This window comes from Urocitellus parryii, chromosome 9, assembly GCF_045843805.1.
Source record: "Urocitellus parryii isolate mUroPar1 chromosome 9, mUroPar1.hap1, whole genome shotgun sequence".
Lineage (NCBI taxonomy): Eukaryota > Metazoa > Chordata > Mammalia > Rodentia > Sciuridae > Urocitellus > Urocitellus parryii.
The window spans coordinates 55,029,740-55,049,450 of NC_135539.1; the positions used below are offsets into that span (position 1 = coordinate 55,029,740).

At 37.9% G+C, this 19,711-nt stretch overlaps 2 protein-coding genes across 3 annotated transcripts in view; one reads left to right on the forward strand and one right to left on the reverse strand.

The window, feature by feature from the left end:
• Positions 1 to 19,711, forward strand: part of Ccny (cyclin Y) — a 216,903-nt gene that overhangs the window by 106,959 nt on the left and 90,233 nt on the right. The window lies entirely within an intron of this gene.
• Positions 5,871 to 6,682, reverse strand: LOC113196977 (large ribosomal subunit protein uL30). The gene has a single exon (XM_026409087.2). The coding sequence runs from the start codon at positions 6,663 to 6,665 to the stop codon at positions 5,919 to 5,921; it is 747 nt and encodes a 248-aa protein (XP_026264872.1). The 5' UTR covers positions 6,666 to 6,682; the 3' UTR covers positions 5,871 to 5,918.

Consider the following 19,711-nt stretch of genomic DNA (forward strand, 5'->3'; position numbering starts at 1 on the left):
TATTTGTACTTCACCAGTAATTTGATTGGAAAATGTGGCTGTGACCTCTGACAGTTTGGTAATGTTCAAGGAAGCAAAAGATAATGCTTTTAACCAAAATGTGTAGGTTTCTCTCTCATATTTTCTGTGATAGAGGTGCTTGTGGCTACATTGGGCTGCTCGTGGTAAACCTGCTTCTTCATTTTTCTCTCCTAGAAAAGCACTTATTCCTAGTGGGTACTTCTGCCAGGTTATTCTCTAGCCACTAAAGTACTAGGGATTTAGCTCAGGGGCACTTTACCACTGAGCTACAACCCCATCTCTTTTTTATTTTTTATTTTAAGAGAGTTATAGTGCACTAAATTGCTAGGGAGCTTGCTAAGTTACTGAGGGTGGCCTCAAACTTGTGATCTTCTGCCTCAGCCTCCCAGGTTAGTGGAATTACAGACTTGTGACACTGAGCACAACTCAGTAAGCACATTCTAATTGCAGTTTGTTATTAAAGAAGTTAATGTTCTTACAACAGTACCAGACATGTAACCACTGTTAGGTATTACTATGACAATACTATATAAGGTGACTTTCTTTATTATATTTTTTTAATATATATTATTTAGTTATAAGTGGATACAATGTCTTTATTTTATATTTATGTGGTGCTGAGGATCGAACTCACTGCCTCAAGCATGCCAGGTGAGCACTCTACCACTGAGCCAGAACGCCAGCCCCTGTATTGTTTTTATGTAAGGCAGCATTTGAGAAGAATCCTGAAGAGTGGGAGGAAATGAACTTGTAGATATCTGGGGGAAGATCCAGGCAGAGCTTGCTTATTGCCTGTGGGTTTGAGAAGCTGCTAGGCAACCCAGGTTGGGGAACCAGGGTTGACAGGGATCTGTGGTAGATTAGATTGTGAAGGTAGCAGGGAGGATGGTGCCCAGCCTTGTGGCCGTCGTGAGGACTTTGCCCTCTGGAATAGGCACCATTGTAAAATTTGAGTAGACATGATTCACATTCAGTTTTGACAGAATTCTTCTGGCTGCTATGGAGAGAATGGACAACAGAAGAGTCAAGAGCAGAAGCATGAGACCAGGGAGAGATGATGGCCTCCACCCAGGGTGGTGGCTGTGTGGGTGGTGAAGAGTGGTTAGATGATTGGGTATGTGCCAAAGGGGAAACTGATGGGGCTTGATCATGGATTGAATTGTGGGTATAGGAAGAAGAAAGGAATTAAGGAGCTGTCCAGGCTATGAAGTATAGTGTTGCCATTTGATGAACTGATATAGGCTGGAAGGAGCAGGTGTAAAACCTGTTTTATGTTTTAGGTGTCAATGGGAAAGTTGAATGGGCAGCATGGGAGTTCAGGGATAGGTCAGTGCCGGACCTGACAGTGTGGAGTTAACATATTGAGACTTTTTAGAGTCTTTCACTGAGGTCATCAAGTAAGCAACTGTAGGTGGGGAGGGAAGAGCTTGGAGACTAGGAAGCAGCCAGGGAGCATGAATAGAAACTGGCAGCATGGTAAGAGGAGCTGAGACAAATGTAGAGACAGACAGGGAGAGAGACATACCAAAGGATCAGCCAAGAACTACTAGCTAGATGAGGAAAATATTTCAAGGAGGGAGTGAACAATCTTCTTGTAGTAAGACAGGATTAAATTTGGCTACTAGCAATGATCTTGATGAAAGCCAGTTCACTGGTGTGATTGGAGAAAAAACCTGATTAGACAGGGATCAAGAAAGGCTGAGGGAGAGGAATTGGAGCATTAAAGAGCCTTGCTGGAAAGAGAAACAGAGAAGTAGAAAACTGGAGAAGGGAGGCTGGCTTGAGACCTATGTTTTTTATGTTGTTTTGTTCTTTTTTGTAATGGGGATTGGACTTGGGGCATCTCCAGCTCCCCCGCCCTCATCCCCCCCACCCCGGGTACTGGAAATTGAATCCAGGAGTGCTTAACCACTGAGCCACATCCCCAGCCGTTTTCTATATTTTATTTGGAGACAAGGTCTCACTAGGTTGCTTAGGGCCTCTCTGAGTTACTGAGGCTAACTTTGAACTTGCAATCCTCCTGCCTCAGCCTCTTGGGCCACTGGTATTTTAGGCATGTGCCGTTATGCCCAACTTTTTTTTAAAATTAGAGTTCTGTAGTTACATAGTGGTTGGGTTCAATTTGACAAACTCATACATGCATGGAATTTGATTTCAGTTTATGACCCTCCCCACATTCTCCTCCTCCTTCTCTACTAGACTTCCTTTCACTCATCTATTATATTTGATTGGTTCCTTTTACTTATATATAGAGGTGAAATTCTCTGTAGTATATTTATATATGCACATAACATGATTTTTAAAGAATTCATTCTGTATTGCCTCCTTTTTCTGTCCACTCTGACTCTTGATCTTCTTCTATATCACTGATCTTCCTTTTATCTTTATGATATCCTGTCCTTTACTCCCCCTTTCCTTTATTTTACTCTAGCTACCACATATAAGATAAACATTTGACCATTGACTTTCTGAATTTGGCTTATTTCACTTAGTATAATATTCTCCATTTCTATACATTTACCAGAAAATGCCATAATTTCATTCTTCATAATGGCAGAGTAGAAATCCATTGTATATATGCACCACAGTTTCTTAATCCATTCATCTATTTATGGGTACCTGGGGTGATTTCATAATTTAGCTATTGTGAATTATGCTGTTATAAACATTGAGGTGGCTGTATTGTTACAATATGCTGATTTTAGATTATTAAAGAAAATACCAACAAGTGGGGCTAGCTGGGTCATAGGTAGTTCTATCTCTTGTTTTTTTAACAAGTCACTATGCTGCTTTCCAGAGCGATTGTATGAGTCTACAGTCCCACCCACAATATACAAGTGTACATTTTCCCCCATAATCTCATCAGCATTTATTATTGTTTGTATTCTTTATCATTGCCATTCTGAGTAGAGTAAGATGAAATCTTAGTTGTTTTTTTGTTTGTTTGTTTGTTTGTTTTGGTACCGAGGATTGAATTCAGGGGCATTTGACCACTGAACCATATCCCCAACCCTATTTTGTATTTTATTTAGAGATAGGTTTCAGTGAATTCTTTAGTGCCTCACTTTTGCTGAGGCTGGCTTTGACCTCACTATCCTCCTGCTGCAGCCTCTTGAGCCGCTGGGATTACAGGCGTGTGCCACCATGCCCGGCTGAAATTTTAGTTTTGATTTGCATTTCCCTGGTTGGTACAGATGTTGAGCATTTTTTCATATATTTGTTGGCCATTTGTGTGTGTGTGTGTGTGTGTGTAAGTAATTTTTGCTTAGTTGATTTATTGAGTAGGTTATTTGTTCTATTGGAGTTAAGTTTTTTTTTTTTTTTAAGTTCTTTGTATATTCTCTATTGGAGGAGTAGTAAGCCAAGAATTTTCTCCTTCTGAAAGCTCTCTCTTCACATTCTTAATTGTTTCCTTTGCTGTGCCAAAGCTTTTGACTTTGATAGCATGCCACTTGATTCTTGGTTTTATTTCTTGTGCTTTGGGGATCTTTCTAAGGAAATTGGTGCCAGCACCTATATGATGGAATGTTGACCCTATGTTTACATCTAGTAGTTGCAGTTTTCTGGTTTCAAGGTTTCCAAATTCTTCAATCCATTTTGATTTGAGTTTTGTGCAGGATGTAAGATCTAGTTTCATTTTTTTATATATAGCTATCCAGTTTTTTCTGTCTTTTCTCCAAAATATAATTTTTGCTACCTTTGTCGAGTATCAGATGGCTATAGGTGCATGCATTTCTGCTGTGTCTTCTATTCTGTTCTGTTCATTGGTCTTCAGGTTGTTTTGATGCCAATACCATGCTGTTTTTTGTAACTAAAACTCTGTAATGTAATTTCAGATTAGGTATTGTGATGCCTCCTGCTCCACTTTTCTCGTTAATTATGGTTTGCCTATTTTCTGGGTATCTGATTCTTTCAAATGAATTTAATTTTTTTTCTGATTCTGTGAAGAATGTCATTGTTATTTGAATGGGATTGAATTGAATCTGTATATTTCTTTTGGTAGTTTGACCATTTGGACAACATTAATTCTGCTTATCCATGAACATGGGAGGAATATCTTTCCATCTAAGGTCATCTTCAATCTCTTTCTTAAGTGTTCTGTAATATTCATTATAGAGTTCTTTTTTTTTTTTTTACCTCCTTGGTTGGGTTAACTCCCAAGTGCATTTTATTTATTTATTTATTGAGGTTATTGGGAACAGGCTGGTTTTACTGATTTCTTCCTCACCTGGATCACTGTTAGAATATAAGAATGCTGTTGATCTTGTATCCTGCTACTTTGTTGAATACATTTATAATCCCCAAAAGTCTTCTGATGGAGGTTTTTGGTTCTTCTATATGATCATGTCATCAGCAAATAGATGTTTTGACTACTTCTTTTCCTCTTTGTGTTTCTTCTCTTGATCACTCTGGCTAATATTTCAGGGACTATATATTGAATAGGAGTGGTGAGAGTAGACAGCCTGTCTTGTTACCGATTTTAGAGAAAGTACGTTCAGTGTTTTCCCAGTCATTATGATGTTCTCAGCCTTTTTTATTTTGAAACAGGGTCTCCCAGATTGTCCAGGTTGTTTTTAAACTTATGATACTCCTGCCTTAGCCCTTTGAGTTGCTGGGATTACAGGCATGTGCCACCATACTTGGCTATAGTTTTGTTTTGAAAAAGGAGCAATTACTGTGTTTGGCTGTGCTGATGGGAAGGAAAATGTATGATGCAGGGGAGAGAGATGAGAGGGGTAAGGGTCCATTGCAGTTTGGACAGGTGGCCTTGGAATAGAGCACAGAGCTCTTCTTGGGAACTAGGAGTGCAGTGGTTGGTAGGGTTGAAGCAGAGTGGGTGCCATGGTTCTCCTGGCTTCCGTCTCCTGAGTTAGATTGGCAGAAAGTTGAGAGTGAGAGAGTGCATTAGAGGATTGAGGAGAAAAAGAAGAGGGCTTTATGAACTGTGCAGATGTAGAAGAGCTATTTGGCATTACAAGGGAACCACTTGAGGGGGTTTTCAAGAATTTAAAGTGGGACCAGTCAGCATTTCTTCCAGCTGTGTCAAGCTTCTTGGGGCAGATGTAGGAGAGATGGTTAGATTTAACCTGCTTTGGAGTTTGTGGGAAAGTTCTTTAGAGACAGAGGAGCATGGTGGCAAGTGAGTATACCAGGAAGCTTTTATAATGTTGAGTCATCAACTCTTAAGAGTTGGATAAAGACGGAAGTGAAGACACAGTGAGAGTGAGGGATGATAAAGAGGTAGAAGGATCAGGATTCAGGCGAGTACCCTTAACTGAAATGCTTGGAAGTGTATCAGATTTTGTTTGGGGAATATTTACTTAGCCTTTCTGGTTGAGCCTCCCTAATCCCTAAAATTTAGTATCCAAAATCCAAAACTTTATGAATAATAACACTCAGAAAGTTTCAGGTTTTGGAGAATTTTGGACTTTAAAATTAGGGATGTTCAACCTGGGTATGGTCTTGATGGGCTGAAAAATTGTTGGGTTTGAAATACTAGAGACAGTGAGCTCAGAAGAGTTTGTAGTTGGAGAGACTGTTTGGCTCTCAGGGAGAGTTGCTGTTGGTGACTGCAAGGTCCAGAATGTTTGAATGGGGGATGGGAAACTGGGGTAGAGTTGAGGACAAGGTCACAAAAAGAGGCCAAGGAAGTAGCAGGAACACTTATCTAGAACTTTAAATAACTAAGAATTATCAAGTAGTATAAGAGAGGTGGTGGTGAGGGTCAGGGTCAGGGGCTGGAGGGAGTAGTTGGGGTATGAATGTGACAGTGAGGTTCAGGAGGAAACATTAGACATTGCTGGGAAGTGTCATTCTTTTTTTTTTTTTTTTTTTTTTTTGAGAGCAGGTACTGTTTTATTAACTGACCAGATTACAAAAATACCATGGTAGATACCTTAGTTCATCCTTCTAATAAGCCTGTTGATCTGGTCTTCCCTGTTGCCAGCATCTCCACCTTCTACAAAATGGGTGGTCTTTTTCTTCATTCCACCTCTTGGAGAAGACAATTTGAAGGGCCACAGGAAGTTATTTGCTTCTTTGAAGCGTTTTCCAACAGTGTAGATCTCATGAATCAGATCTTCCATGCAGATGATGCCATATTTACCAAGAGATCGAGCAATCAAAGCGTTATCTGTCAAGGCAATTCTTTTCTTATTGATTTTGCCGTATCCACGCTTGTAGATTAGTTCATTCACTGATTTCAGGTTTGGGTACCCCCATGCAATGTAAGGTTCCACGATCCTCAGCATGTTAATTGAAGCCTTGTTGAGCTTAACGAAGGTGCCATTGAAGATCTGGCGAAGGCGAAGAAGTTGTAACACCTTCCGAACCTTTGGGCTCACACCATTGATACCTCTGATCCTGATAACAAATGCCAATTTGGGTTCTGCAGGTACATAGAAGTTGCCCGCTTTTCTTGCCATTCTAGCCATCCGAATCTCTGTTCTGTACATTTGCCTATATTCCTTGTGGTAATGCTTGGCTTTTTCATAGATTAGCTTCCTCCTTGCCTTTCGAAGCATCTTTTGGGCAAACTTCTTCCTCAGGCACTTTACCTTCAGCTCTGCATAATTCCTTCGCTTTTTCTTAAGAGTTTCTGGCACAGCAGGAACCTTCTTTTTCTTCTCTTCGGCACCCTCCATGGTTCCAGCCGGAAAAAGAGGAACGGAAGTGTCATTCTTGGGATAGAGGGGTTTTGGTAATAGAGGATGGAGCACATAGGGCATTTTGCTGAGGATGGGCTGTGATTTGCAGAAAGCTCTGGGGAATGGTTTTTGGTGTTGGAAGATGCCTGTAGAATTTATTTGGAGTGTTCAGGTGCCAAAAGTAGCATGATAGGGAATAGCCTGGGAGGTTCAGGCTTATGAAATAAACAGGACAAAGGAATCATTCTTACTGAAAGAGTTTGTTATTGAGGATTTTGTACTGGGAAGGATATTTTGCCAGGATTATATATTATAGAGCTGCCGCTTTATTTCAGAATATTGGAGGTAGAACACTTGGGGAGAGGCAGTAGTACTGGGAATTTCCCCCCTCCCTGCATTTTATGTATCCATATTTATTTTTTAAGTGGTACCTATTTAAATTCAATGGGAGATTTTTTTTTTTTTTTTTGACTGTTAATGCAGTGGGCTGGGAGCCAGGGATCTGTGTTATGGTCACCTCTACCTATGACTTTGGAAAGATGGCTTCCTCTGACACTACTTTTAAAAAAGGTATGTGTTGGAGAGAAGAGTGTTTAATTGTATAATCCTAAACCCTATTCTATTAGTTTATTGAAATTAACTTTTTGCAGTCATGATCTCAAGTATCTTTTGTTTTTTAAAAATTTGTGAATTTATTTTAGTTTAAATCAATTTATTTCACATTAAATAAATTTTAAACTTCATGCAAATCAGTATTTTTTTCAAGAGTATTATGCAGAGTAAACACATATTTTCTGGCATAAAAGGGATTGTTGCTAAAAATTTACAGAGCATTCAGAATTAATATGTTGTTTATATAAATTACAGAAACATCTTCTGCCTTTTCCCCTTCTTTTTTTTACAAAAATGAATTTGAAGTCATGAGAAGGAGAGAAGAAAAATGATTTGCACTATCATGCATTAATTAACTGCCTGGATATAGGTGTTTTGCTTGGTGGGCTTGGACCTTGCTGCATTATTTTTAGCTTTATTTGCATGCATTTCTTGTCCATTTGTTTGTTTGTTTTTGCTGTGCTGGGTATTGAACCAGGGGCCTTGTGCTTTTCAGGTGAGCACTCTCCCACTAAGCTACGCTCCCATCCCCTTGGGCATGTGTTTGGGAAATGGTAAATGTTACCATGTGCCTCAGATCAGAATGAATGGAAAATTACCCATTCAGTGAAAATCAGTGATTAACAAGATGTTTTTGATTCCAGAGTACAGCCACACTGTACTTAACAAATGAAACCAGAGTACTTTTCCAAGAAAGTTTTGATTTTGTTCCTCTTTTGTTGATTATCTCAAGAGGGTCAATTCTATATAGCACTCAACAGAGGTGGTTTGATTTGAGAAATAAAATGTCATTGATCACTTACTCATCTAGGATTTTACTGAGTTTAGTTCCTTATAGACTTTGAGACAGACTGACGCTGAACAAGCTCTTGAGTTCTTCTTTCAACCTCTTAAACAGTGCAGCTCTCTATAGGTAGTTATTACCTAACCCCAAGGAATGGCCTGGGTAGGAAGAAGTAGGTAGTACATGCTTTGTCCTGTCTATCCTCACCCCAAGCCATGGGCATTAATTACCCTCTGGAACACCTGTGTACATTCCTCAGTGGCTAGAATTTTGTTTCACTCAGAAAATTATTTCAGTTTTGTATTCTAGGGACGGATTTGATAAGACACTGCCTTTTCTTTATTTTGTTCTTTAGTGATTTATTTTTAGTAGTTAATATTTAATATTTATTAAATATTAGTATTTTAGCTTATTTAATATTTAGTAGATTATTAGTTCAATAGTTTTCTTCTTGTTTCTACATGAATTAATTTATTTAGGGAGCAAGTGAAGGGGTAGTGTAGCATTTGTCATGTTGAGTATCAGAGAAAAAGAGATGGTAAATAGTGAGGTTACATATATTGTAGATGCAGCTATTTACTGTGTTGTTGAAAATATCCTCCATAATAGTCTGTGCTACATTCCAGGTTTGAGTCTTATGGTGATTGTAACAATTACTGTAATATTTAATTTGCTCTAGGACTGAGAATATTTGTTGGTCTGTACATATACTTTAGGTCATTCAATGCTACAGAAATGGGAAATGAATACAGACTTTTCCCTTTCACTCAGATATCAAGCCAGCCTTTTCCTTCCTGTTAGGTTAATAATAATACTAGGTTTTTGACCCCTGCCCCGATTCTGGGGATTAAATCCAGACATGCTCAACCACTGGCCCTTAGCCTTTTTATTTTTATTTTTAATTTTGAGACAGGAACTCACTCTGTTGCTGAGGCTGACCTGGAATTTATAAGCCTCCTGCCTCAGCTGTGATTACAGGCATGTGCTACTTCATGCCTCAGTTAAGCATGTGGTGCTACACTCCACTTGGTTTGGTCTTTTTTTTTTTTTTTCCTTCAAAGATTCCTTTTTTTTTTTTTTTTAGTTGTTGATGGACCTTATTTTATTTATATATATGCAGTACTGAAACTTGAATCCAGTACTTCATACATGTTAGGCAAGTACTCTACCACTGAGCTATAATCCCAGCCCTGGTTTTGGTTCCTATTTAGAGGTAAATAAATTTCACTTTTTTTTTTTTTTTTTGGTACTGGGGATTGAACTCAAGGAGCACTTAACCACTAGGTCATGTCCCTAGCCCTATTTTGTATTTTATTTAGGGACAGGGTAAATGTTGCTGAGGTTGGTTTGAACTCACAGTCCTCCAGCCCTAGCTTCCCAAGCTGCTGGGTTATAGGTGTGTGCCACTGCATCTGGCAAATTTAACTTTTACTTGTTTAATTTTTAATGTTTATTACCCCATTCATAGTGTCAGATTTCTACCAGCCTTTTTTCCTTTACAAGTGGCTGCTGAAGTCTCCATCATTTTAGAACAAATTTCTTATGCATTGAGGTTGAAAATTTAATGTTGTTAACATTAAAAAACTCTATTGAATTGGTGTACTTACAAAGAAAAGGTTGTTATCATTCTTTCCATTTTGAATATGAATTATAGTAGTTCCCCTTATCTGCAAAAAAAAAAAAAAGAAATACCCCAATTACAGATGGTGCCAGACCCTATCCATACCGAATGATTGTGATGAAATTTAACTTATAAATGAGGTACTGTAAGAAATGAGCAATAATAAAATTAAACAGTTATAGTAGTATAATGAAAGAAATGAAAGTGAGGTGAATTTGATCTCTGTCTTCTCTCTCAAAATGTCTTTTTTTTTTTTTTTTACACTTACCATGATTATGGGTAAATGAAAGTGTAGAAAGTGAAACCTCAGATTAGGGGGGTTTACTATCTGCCTGTTAAGAAAAAAAGCTCCTGTGGTTGTTTTATATGAAGAGAACAATTGTGAACATTCATTTATTTTTTTTTTGTAATTCTAAAAATTCTTATTCGATATATATGACAGTAGAATGTTTTGACATATACATATATACATACATACATACATAAAGTATAATTTCCCATTCTAGAGGTTGTACATGATGTGAAATTATACTGGTTATGCATTTATATGTGAACAAGAAGTTTATGAGTGATTCATTCTACTATCTTTATTATTCCATTATGAACATTTAAGTATAATTTCTTCTAGTAATTTCAGAAGCTGGATTGTTTAATATAAAACCACTTCTACCAAAACAATAAAACCCCAAACTTCCAAAACCTGTATGTCATTGTGGTGACACTGCATTTTGTCTTTTCACTTAGCATGAAAAACAGAAATGTTTCCCCAAGATGTAATAAACTATTCCTAAAAATTATTTTTATCAGCTACATAATTTCCACATGGTAAAATTGTCACCTAGCTATTCAGTCCTTTATCACTAGACAGGTATTTTTTTTAAATCATTTTCTTTTTTCCTATTATAAATAATGCACTAATGAACATTTTTGTACCTAAAAAATTGTCTGCACTGCATATCAGATCATCTCTGTAGGATAATCTCAGGAATAGAATTCATGACTCAGAGTTTCAGATGCAGTCTGAAATTACTGTCTGACTAGGTACCTGATACTAATATTAGAATTATTAATTAATTATCAAGTTACTTATTGACTATCTAAATTGGGCAGCTTTTGGCAGGCTTATTTTTATTCTTTTAAATTATTTTCTTCTCTCAAGTGATTTGATATTTAAAGAATTTTAATCAGAAAGTTGAAGAAAATCTTGCATGTTTAAGGCTTTTTGTCTACTTGGGCAGTATCTCCAGTAACCATATTGATGTTTCATTCTTGTAATTGTGGCCTTCCAGTTTTTTCAGAGTGAAGTAAAGTAAGCAAATATATTTTACTTGAATTCAAATCTGTTTTTCATTTTGGTAGGCATGCATGAAATCATATCTATGCTCTTCATATTTTTTGTTATGTTCCAAACTTTCCTATTTTGTTTTATTTAACTTTTTAAAAGGCTGAGGCACAATCCTTTAAATTGATTTTTTATCTTCTGAGGGGTTCAATTTGCAGTTTGAAAAACCACTCTATTATCCTGTGTAACAGATAGTAAATTCAATGAAACCTGTTTTTTCCCCTTTCTGACACTACCTTTACTATTTCTGTGGGTGGTAGGAATCCTTCAGTCTTTCATCCAAGTAGTAACTGAGACCTATGGAAGTTAAATAGCTTGTCCTAGGACATGCAGCTATTGGTGGCAGCTTCCTGGGTTCAGGGTCCTTGCACTGAGTTTTACAGTCCAGTAGTCTGAAGCCTTTACACTTGGCGACATAGAAGACATTTCAGCTTGTGGGGTCCCAGAAGGCTCAGAGGCATCCAGAAAAGAACCACATGGTATGCAGGAAAGACTTGGCCACACTGGTTAAGTTTGTATTTACCAAAGGATAAATGGACTTCACTTTAAATGGACTGTGAAACTCACCAAGGTATTGTGTACAAAAAGTGGAGGTATACCTGGGAAAAACATGTCTTTTGCTCCTTAAAGTGATACCTGATCCTGAATATAGAAGAGAGTTAGAAGTGGAAAACAAATGGTTGGACAGTGGAGGAGTATCTTCCACCATTGCTTGAAGGATCATCTAATGTAAACTGATAGCTTTGGTTGGGCCTTCCTAACCTGAGTGGCTTCCCCTTGCTCTTTCCCTTTAACTGCTGGCAGGGCTCTGTGTGAGAGGAGGTGTTATGTGCACGATGCAGTGGACAACAGAGACCTCACCTCAGTACCTGTTACTTAATGAAGCATCCTTAGTAAGCCTAGAAGATGGCATGTGTTCTCTGGTGATAATCCTGGCAATAGGTTGCCTGCCTTCTGGCTTTTTTTGGCTTGAATTGTCCTCCTTATCTAAATGGTTCTGCCAGGATACAAGAATATTGAGCATGCTTCTGGGGGAAAGCTGGCAGTCACAACAAATCCTTGCTTCACTTTAACTTCTCAGAAGGACAATGTGGGTGATCATTTGAGCGTAGTATGTGGAAAGATACATTTTGCCTAGGAAATTTTCAAGAGAGCTTCATATAACTGAAAATGTTTCCTGGAATAGAATGTAATTAGCTGTTCTGGACATTCCTAATTAAGGAAGAAAATACTTCTTCCCTTCACCAGGTAAAACCATGAAATTGAAGCTAATTACTAATAACATTTTCTGTTCTTAAAGAGCAAGTTTATCAAATCATGCAAATAAATGTATTTCCTATTTTTAACATAATCGTATCCATTGGAATTTAAAAATAGAAAGTAGGGGTACAGTGTTGATCTTGGATTTTCTGGAATGCTGATAAAAGTACTGCTTTAAAAATTAAGTTTTATCAAACTTGGCAGATTGCAGTGGGAAAAAACAAAAACAACAAAACAGAATAAATGTGTATTTCCTTTTCCTGTTCTCTGGTACAGAAATCTGCCAGAGAGCTCTGTCACTAACTATTTCCTCTTAAAAAAGAAAGAAAAAGAAAAAAGGAAAAGGCTCTCCATGGGTCACTGTCAACTGAGCCAGTACCGTAAGGCTCAGTTAGTGAATTTGCCCAGAGTGCCTCTCAATCTCAGCTCTCCTTAGTGGCCTTGGACCTGGGGCAAGTGACCCACCCTGCATTGCTGTTTCTTCAAGTGCACACTCCAGGACCCTGGGCATGATCTCAGATGGAGAAGGTTCTGTAGTGGTCAGTTTCTTGTTCTTCCCCTCCTTTAAGAGGAGACAAACCAGGACCAGTGTGCTGTGCCCGTGGTGTTTGGCATGTTAGATTAACAAACCAAGAAATCTCAGAGACCCTCTGAAGGTGTCAGTAAAATCTACCTTGGCAAAATCTGGCTTTATTTTTCTTTCATAGTCATGGTGATTTAAAATGGTAAACTTTAGGTACTTGGCTACATCATAGCCTAGTGTTTTCTCCTCTCAGTGTTTTCCCCTTATCTCAATGTCTCAGATTTTGCAGGAGAGTAAGAGTTGTTGTGTGCCCTGACATGTGTGCAGGTACACTTATACCTGTTTTAAATGTTGTAAAGTTTCATTCATCCTTCACTAGAGAGTTTGGAATAGAGAATACATGTCATCTTTTTCACTCTAGGGGCCTCTGTCTTGCAGTGCAGCCTGGGTGGGGGCCTGATGTGGCTGTACTGTGCTTCCTGAGCACTCAAATGGAACAAAAAAGAATTAGAAGCTGGGCGAGTTGCCTTATTATTTATTCTGCCTCACTAACAAAATGTATTGTTTAAACACTGTCGGTTTTGTGATTGTTTTAATTCACATTTTATTAAACTGGGGAGCTTATCTTTGATGGCAGAATTCTGAAGCACATGTATATGGATCTTCCAGTGTAGTTTTTCTGAATGCAAATCTTGTCCATCTGGCTGCCTATTATTCATCCCTCTGAAGCTTGACAGACTTGATTAAATTGAGAATAGTACTGCCTTGCTTAACTACATCTTAAATTTTATTATTAGTTATGCATCACGTTTCCTTGTGTATGAAGTGACAAAGGCTGTGATATTCCCTTTCTCTCTACTTTCCCCAGAATCAGAACGTTTGGAAGGCAGGTTTGTAGTTACAGAATGAGATAGAAAGAAAAATCTATATTTAACTTTCTCCTTAAAATTTGTTACTTATCAGGTCTGAAAGTGAGTAAAATATTGATATATGATTACCTCACTTGCAAATGTAATGGATTTGTTAGAGTTATAGAAGTAATCTGGAATGGCATATGCAGATTGAAAAGTAATGTTCAGATTCTGTGGTCTACCAATGACTATAAAGAGAGGGTGGAGTGTTTTGCTTTCTTTATCACTTTGTTAATATTATGTCATCTGATTCAAATAGTGAACCAATTCTTTGTTCTTTTCTGACAATGCTGGGAAGAAATAACCTTAGCATTCACAATTTGGTTTAGCTATTCCTCCATGGTTTTCTTACACGCTGGTTCTACTCTGTCCTATATTACATGGTCTTTTTTCACTTTTTTTGATGTGATAGCTGTTTATAGTCTTTGTTTCTTTATATGCTTTCTTCTTTTCATTCTCTTTAAAATAATTTCTGCGTATATAGCATGATTTCATTTTTAAGGTGTTTCTCCATCTGCTTTGGCTGTTACCCCTCATTATGGTTTGTATAAGAGGTGTTCCCCCCAAAAACTGAAGTGTGAGACAATGCAAGAATATTCAGAGGTGAAATGATTAGATTATGAGAGCTGTAATCTGATTGGTGGATTTTTAATCAGTCTACTTGAATGGATTAATGGGCTGCGAGAAGAAGGGCACTGGGGCATGCCTTGGAGTGTATTTTGTCCTTGTTTTGGAGTTTCTGCTTCCTGGCTGTCACAAGTTGAGCAGCTTTCCTCGGCCATGCTCTCACCTTGGCTCTAAGCTATAGATTCTGCCATCTATGGACTTAGACCTCTGAAACAGCAAACTAAAATAAACCTTTTCCTGTTTTAATTTGTTCTTGATGCCTCATTAACATCTTTGGTGGTGACTGCTTCACTTTAACTCACTATGGTCATCAGTGTTCCCTTCCTCATTTTTTGCCTTGAGGCTCTCATGTTCTCCCTTCCTGTGTCTGTGTCCCTTTCTTTGGAGACTGAATTCAGAGCCTCACAATGCTAGACAAGCACTGTACCACTGAGCTATATCCCAGCCATTTTTTTTAAAATAATTTGTTCTTTTTAGTTATATATGACAATAAAATATATTTTGATTTTACTTTTGATTTTGAGCCAGAGTCTTGTGAAATTGCCCAGGCTGGCCTCACACTTGAGATCCTTCTGCCTCAGATCCTCTTGAGTTTAGGCATGCACCACTGTGCCAGGCTATCTCCATCATTTTATCCACAGGTCTCCATAGGGTATACTCCCACTGTCCTTGTTAGATGGGCACATCTTGGTCCAGGGAGGCCTTGCTTTCAGTTTCTTCTGACCAGTGATACACTTTGCTGGAAATCTATTTTATAACTGAATCATAAACCAGATCTGCATTTCATCTTCATGATAAATCTTCACATTTATTTTACTATAGTTCAAATTCAGACTTTTGTTTTTAAGCTTTCCTACAGGGATATCATAAATGTAGAATGTGAGTTAGATTCTTTCTGAAATTCTTTCTTAATGTTATTTTAACTACTTAATTTCTTCCTTTTTTTTTTTCTTTTTTGGTACTGGAAATTGAACCCAGGGTGCTTAACCACTCAGCCACATCCCATCCCCAACTCTTTTTATTTTTTATTTTGAGATAGGTTCTCATCATGTTGCTTAGGGCCTGCCTCAAGCCTCCTGGGCCACTGGAATTATCAGGCATGTGCCACCCCTTTCTTTTTTTCAAGAGGGGTTCTTTTTTTCCTCTCTTATTTAGTTTAGGGATGATAGAGAATAGGACATGTTATATACATGTTCATTGTTTAAAAAGAAAATTGGGTGCAGTACCTACCTCTTCCCCTACAAGGGTAAAAGTAATGTTTTATGTATACTTTACTATAGAATTGGACTTCTTTGGGGATAACAATGTCTGGAAGGATGCAGGTAGCACCCCCCAGGGTTTTGATACTTTGACATTTTCCAGCCCTCACCTCCCAGCAGCCTATGCAAGTCACATCCAAGATCACAGTGTAGTTTGTGTGCCCTTTTAAGAAGGGACTCCTTTTATCCTGTGCCTCCACATTGTCCTGCTGCTTTGCCATGAGAAAGGTAGAGAGGATTTGCATTTTTTTTTTGCATTCCCAGAATCATATTGGGTATCTGCTACATTATGCTTTAATCAGAGATGTTTGGGGAAATGAAATTTAAAAAGTTAGTTTGTAAAGACTGTTGGAATCCATAACCACTGGTAAACTGGAGATTTCTGAACATTGAATGTTACAGTTTTACTCCTTAGCATCGACTTTTGCCAGATGGAGATTCCTGATCTCCAGTGGCTTCTGATTGACTTCTTTCACCAGAGGCATTCAAACTAATATTTTTGCATTCAGGCATGCTAGATGTAGAATCATAGTTCTTACTATAATTTACCTTTTCAGATCCTGTGTTTATTTTCTAAAAAACAGAGTTGATGGGGCTGGGGTTGTGGCTCAGCGGTAGAGCGCTCACCTAGTATGTGCAGGGTGCTGGGTTCGATCCTCAGCACCACATAAAATAAATAAATAAATAGACAAATAAATAAATAAATAAATAAATAAATAAAATAAAGGTATTGTATTCAACTACAACTAAAAAAATTTAAAAAAAACAGGGTTGATAATGTCTACATCAAAGGGTGTCTGTGAGGATTAAATATGTCATTTGGCACATGGTAGATGCTTGTAAACATTAGTTTCTTTCCTTTGCTCTTGGGAAACCATAGAGTTAACTTTTAAAAAGCACCTATTACAGTAAAAAAGACATGGAATATGCTAACTCAGATGGTCCAAAATAGACTGCAGAATGTATGTCTTTGTGTATAAACTATTGAATCTTATACAAGGAGGAATCAATGACTTTTGGCAAGATTATGTTAGGGGAGAGTAATAAATACTCTAATGGAACATTGGCAGCACCAAGTTTGAAAAGGAACAAGAGTCAATGATGCTAGGAAAGTAACATTTGATAATAAATGACATCATGTACCAACACCTCAGAAAGCATATTTCAAGTAGAACTATTAGAAAGTTTTATTAGAGTACTTTTTAAAAACATGATTATTAAAGGGTGTATTCACAGCACATTTTCAATGTGGAGAGAGAAAGTAAAAATAAAATCAAAAGTACCTTTAGTAATTTAAAGGTATAAACAAATGATAAATGCTTTAGCGCTTAAAGTTCACATTTTCTTTTGATTGGGCAGCAGCAGCTGTGAACCTGTTTTTGAAAGAAAATTTGTGACATTGACTTCCTCCCCTGATCAATAGAGAAGTGGGGTTATGGAAGGTCATGATTTACAGTGGCCAGAGAAAGTATAGAAAACTTCTGCCCTATCTAGGTGTCTCTTCAGTATTGGAGCCAGTAACAGGCCATCTTGTTTAGAAAAGGTTCTAGGAAATGGTAAAGATGGACTGTTGAAGATATTTGGCATAGCTGTAAGTGTATAGTATTAATTGGAGAAATAGGCCACAGTGTTTCCACAGGAGAGTTAAACCCAGCCAGCTGCATATCTATCCCTAAATGGAACTGGGTCTTCTGTGCTGCCTTTTCTGTGCCATATCTCAGTGCATCGTCCCATTGTCAACCATTGGTTGCCATCCTTCTCTGCTTCTTGGTCCTTGTGTTCCACCTCTCATCATCCACTGGGTGCATCCTGTCCCTTCTGCAGCATCTTCAAACCCATGTACTTCAGCCTACTTCCCACCTGCTGCCATCCTGCCATCCAGTCTTGTCCTCCTTTGGTTTATTTCCCTCCTAGTGTGCAGCAGTAACATTTCCCCCCAAGATTGTGTTTGGTCACTCGTGAGTCCCTGGTGCCATTGAGATAAAATCCATAATCCTTCATGAACTCTTTGATATTACTTCTCCTCCCTCATAGTGTGTCTTAAAGGCCCTGTGTGCTTTTTAAAAAAATTATAAGCCCTTTTTATGTTTGATGTTTTTGTTTCTCTTCTTTTCTCCCCTTTGAGAGAAGCAAGTCTCAGTTTTTTCCTTGGTTTTCCCATAGCACTGATCCCTAGCAAAATACTTGTCACTGCCAAGTGCCTTGCTGTCTCACACCTCACCACAGACTTCAAACTCTGGGGCTTGCGGAGTTTTTCACCATTATGTTTCTTGTATGTAGTGCCTACACAAAATTGATTCCCAGTTAAGTGTTTGTTGACTGTTGAATTAAATAATGATAGGGGACTAAACGTTCTTTTTATTAGCTTTCAGATTGTCATTTCAGACTCTCTTAGTTATCTACAATAGGAGATTTCATCAGTGTTGCTCCATGGTTAAAAGACCTAGTTATTTGTCTGGTATTGAAATATCAGTGTTCCAAGTGGTATTTTTCCTGTTTCAATGATAGTGTTAATTAATGCCTTCCAGAAGAGAGTGGTTGCTAGGAGATTCTTTCTCTTTTGAGTTTATCTGTATGTGAGATAATGGTTGGTCCTTGCCAGTTTTTTTTTTTTTTCTTCATCTTTCTCCCCCTAAGTTGTCAAGAGGAACTGTTTTACTTGATCATTCTTTTAAGGTTATTTCTATTATTTGGCTTATTTGTTAATTATTATGAAGCATTTGAACTTTAAACATGAGGCTGACATGTATATTTTTCTGAAGTGTAATTTTTTCCCTCCTTTTTCTGAATTTAAACTAATCACTTCACCATCACGGTTTTCTTTCAGTGGATAACTTTCTACACATAAATACTAGCAGTCAAACTTGAATTGTTGAAATGTCATCAAGTGGCTTGTCCCTCTTTGTCCACAGGAAAAGTATAACTTCTTTTCAAGCACTCAAGGCTTTACACAGTCTGGCCCAAGTCTGCCTTTCCCTTTTTCCTTTGTGGTGGCTTTGCTTCTATTCATCCTCATATACTTACCCACTGTCCCTTAATAAGCTTTTCTCTGTCCATTATGTGCTCGGGTCTGTTCCCCATTGTGGCCAAAACGCACCTCCTCTGAACAGATTCCTCCAAATAAAAATCTAGCTCTTCCTCAGGCTTCTGGAAATCTCATCTATTCTATGCAGTCATCTTTCCTTCACTTGTAAAACCTGGAACATGTCTTGTCAGTGCAGTACATGTGATCATTACATCGTTCTGCTTTGCTTAAGGAGTTTTTTTTGTTTGTTTGTTTTGGTGTGTGTGTGTGTGTGTGTGTGTGTGTGTGTGTGTAGGGTGAGATATAAAGGTTGAGATTTGTGAGTTTGCTGGTGGATAGATAGAAGCTCCTTGAGAACAGGGAGTGTATTGAAATACCTGTGTCAACCCATGTGTCTAGTGGCATATGCCTTTAATGGTGTATAAAACACATTTGAACTCATTGACTTACTCTTTTCTGCATTCAGTACCCATTTTGAAGAACTGAGGCATGTGCATTCAAACCAATGTATAGGGACATAGAAGTTTAGTAGAACACAGGCACCTACTAGGCGGGTGCAAGTGGAGGAGGCAGGAAAGTGATCCTGGGTGAGTTGAAGAAAGTTTCCAGAACAAGAGTTGACTTGGGACTTGAGTTGGGAGCCAGATTGAACCAGATGTTCCAACCTAGAGCAAGTGGGTTTTCTAAACACCTGCAGGTTAAAGGGAATGACAGTACTCTTTATTTGAGCACTATTGCTGAAATAAATGAATGAAGTTGATTTATGTGTAAAGTTGTATTACATTTAGCATCAATAGATTTTTAAAGTCCCTGGTATTTTTCTGTGTAGATTATATAAATAACAATTGTTTATTTCCAATCCAGTAAATTCAGTTTTTCTATTGTCCTGTTGCATTGACGAGGACCTCTTAAACAATGTGGTAGCAAGAATAAGCAAGGGATTGAATCTCTTATACAATGTTGAGTTGAAGGTGGCTGGATCCCAGTTCCATTCCTGACTTAAAGAGAGGGCATCTGATACTTAATCATTAAAAATAAGGATTACTGTAGGTTTGGGCAGATAGCCTTTATCAGATTAA

Excerpts from the sequence above, each read along its gene's own strand:
- LOC113196977 (XM_026409087.2), bottom strand. The coding sequence starts at position 6,665 with ATGGAGGGTGCCGAAGAGAAGAAAAAGAAGGTTCCTGCTGTGCCAGAA.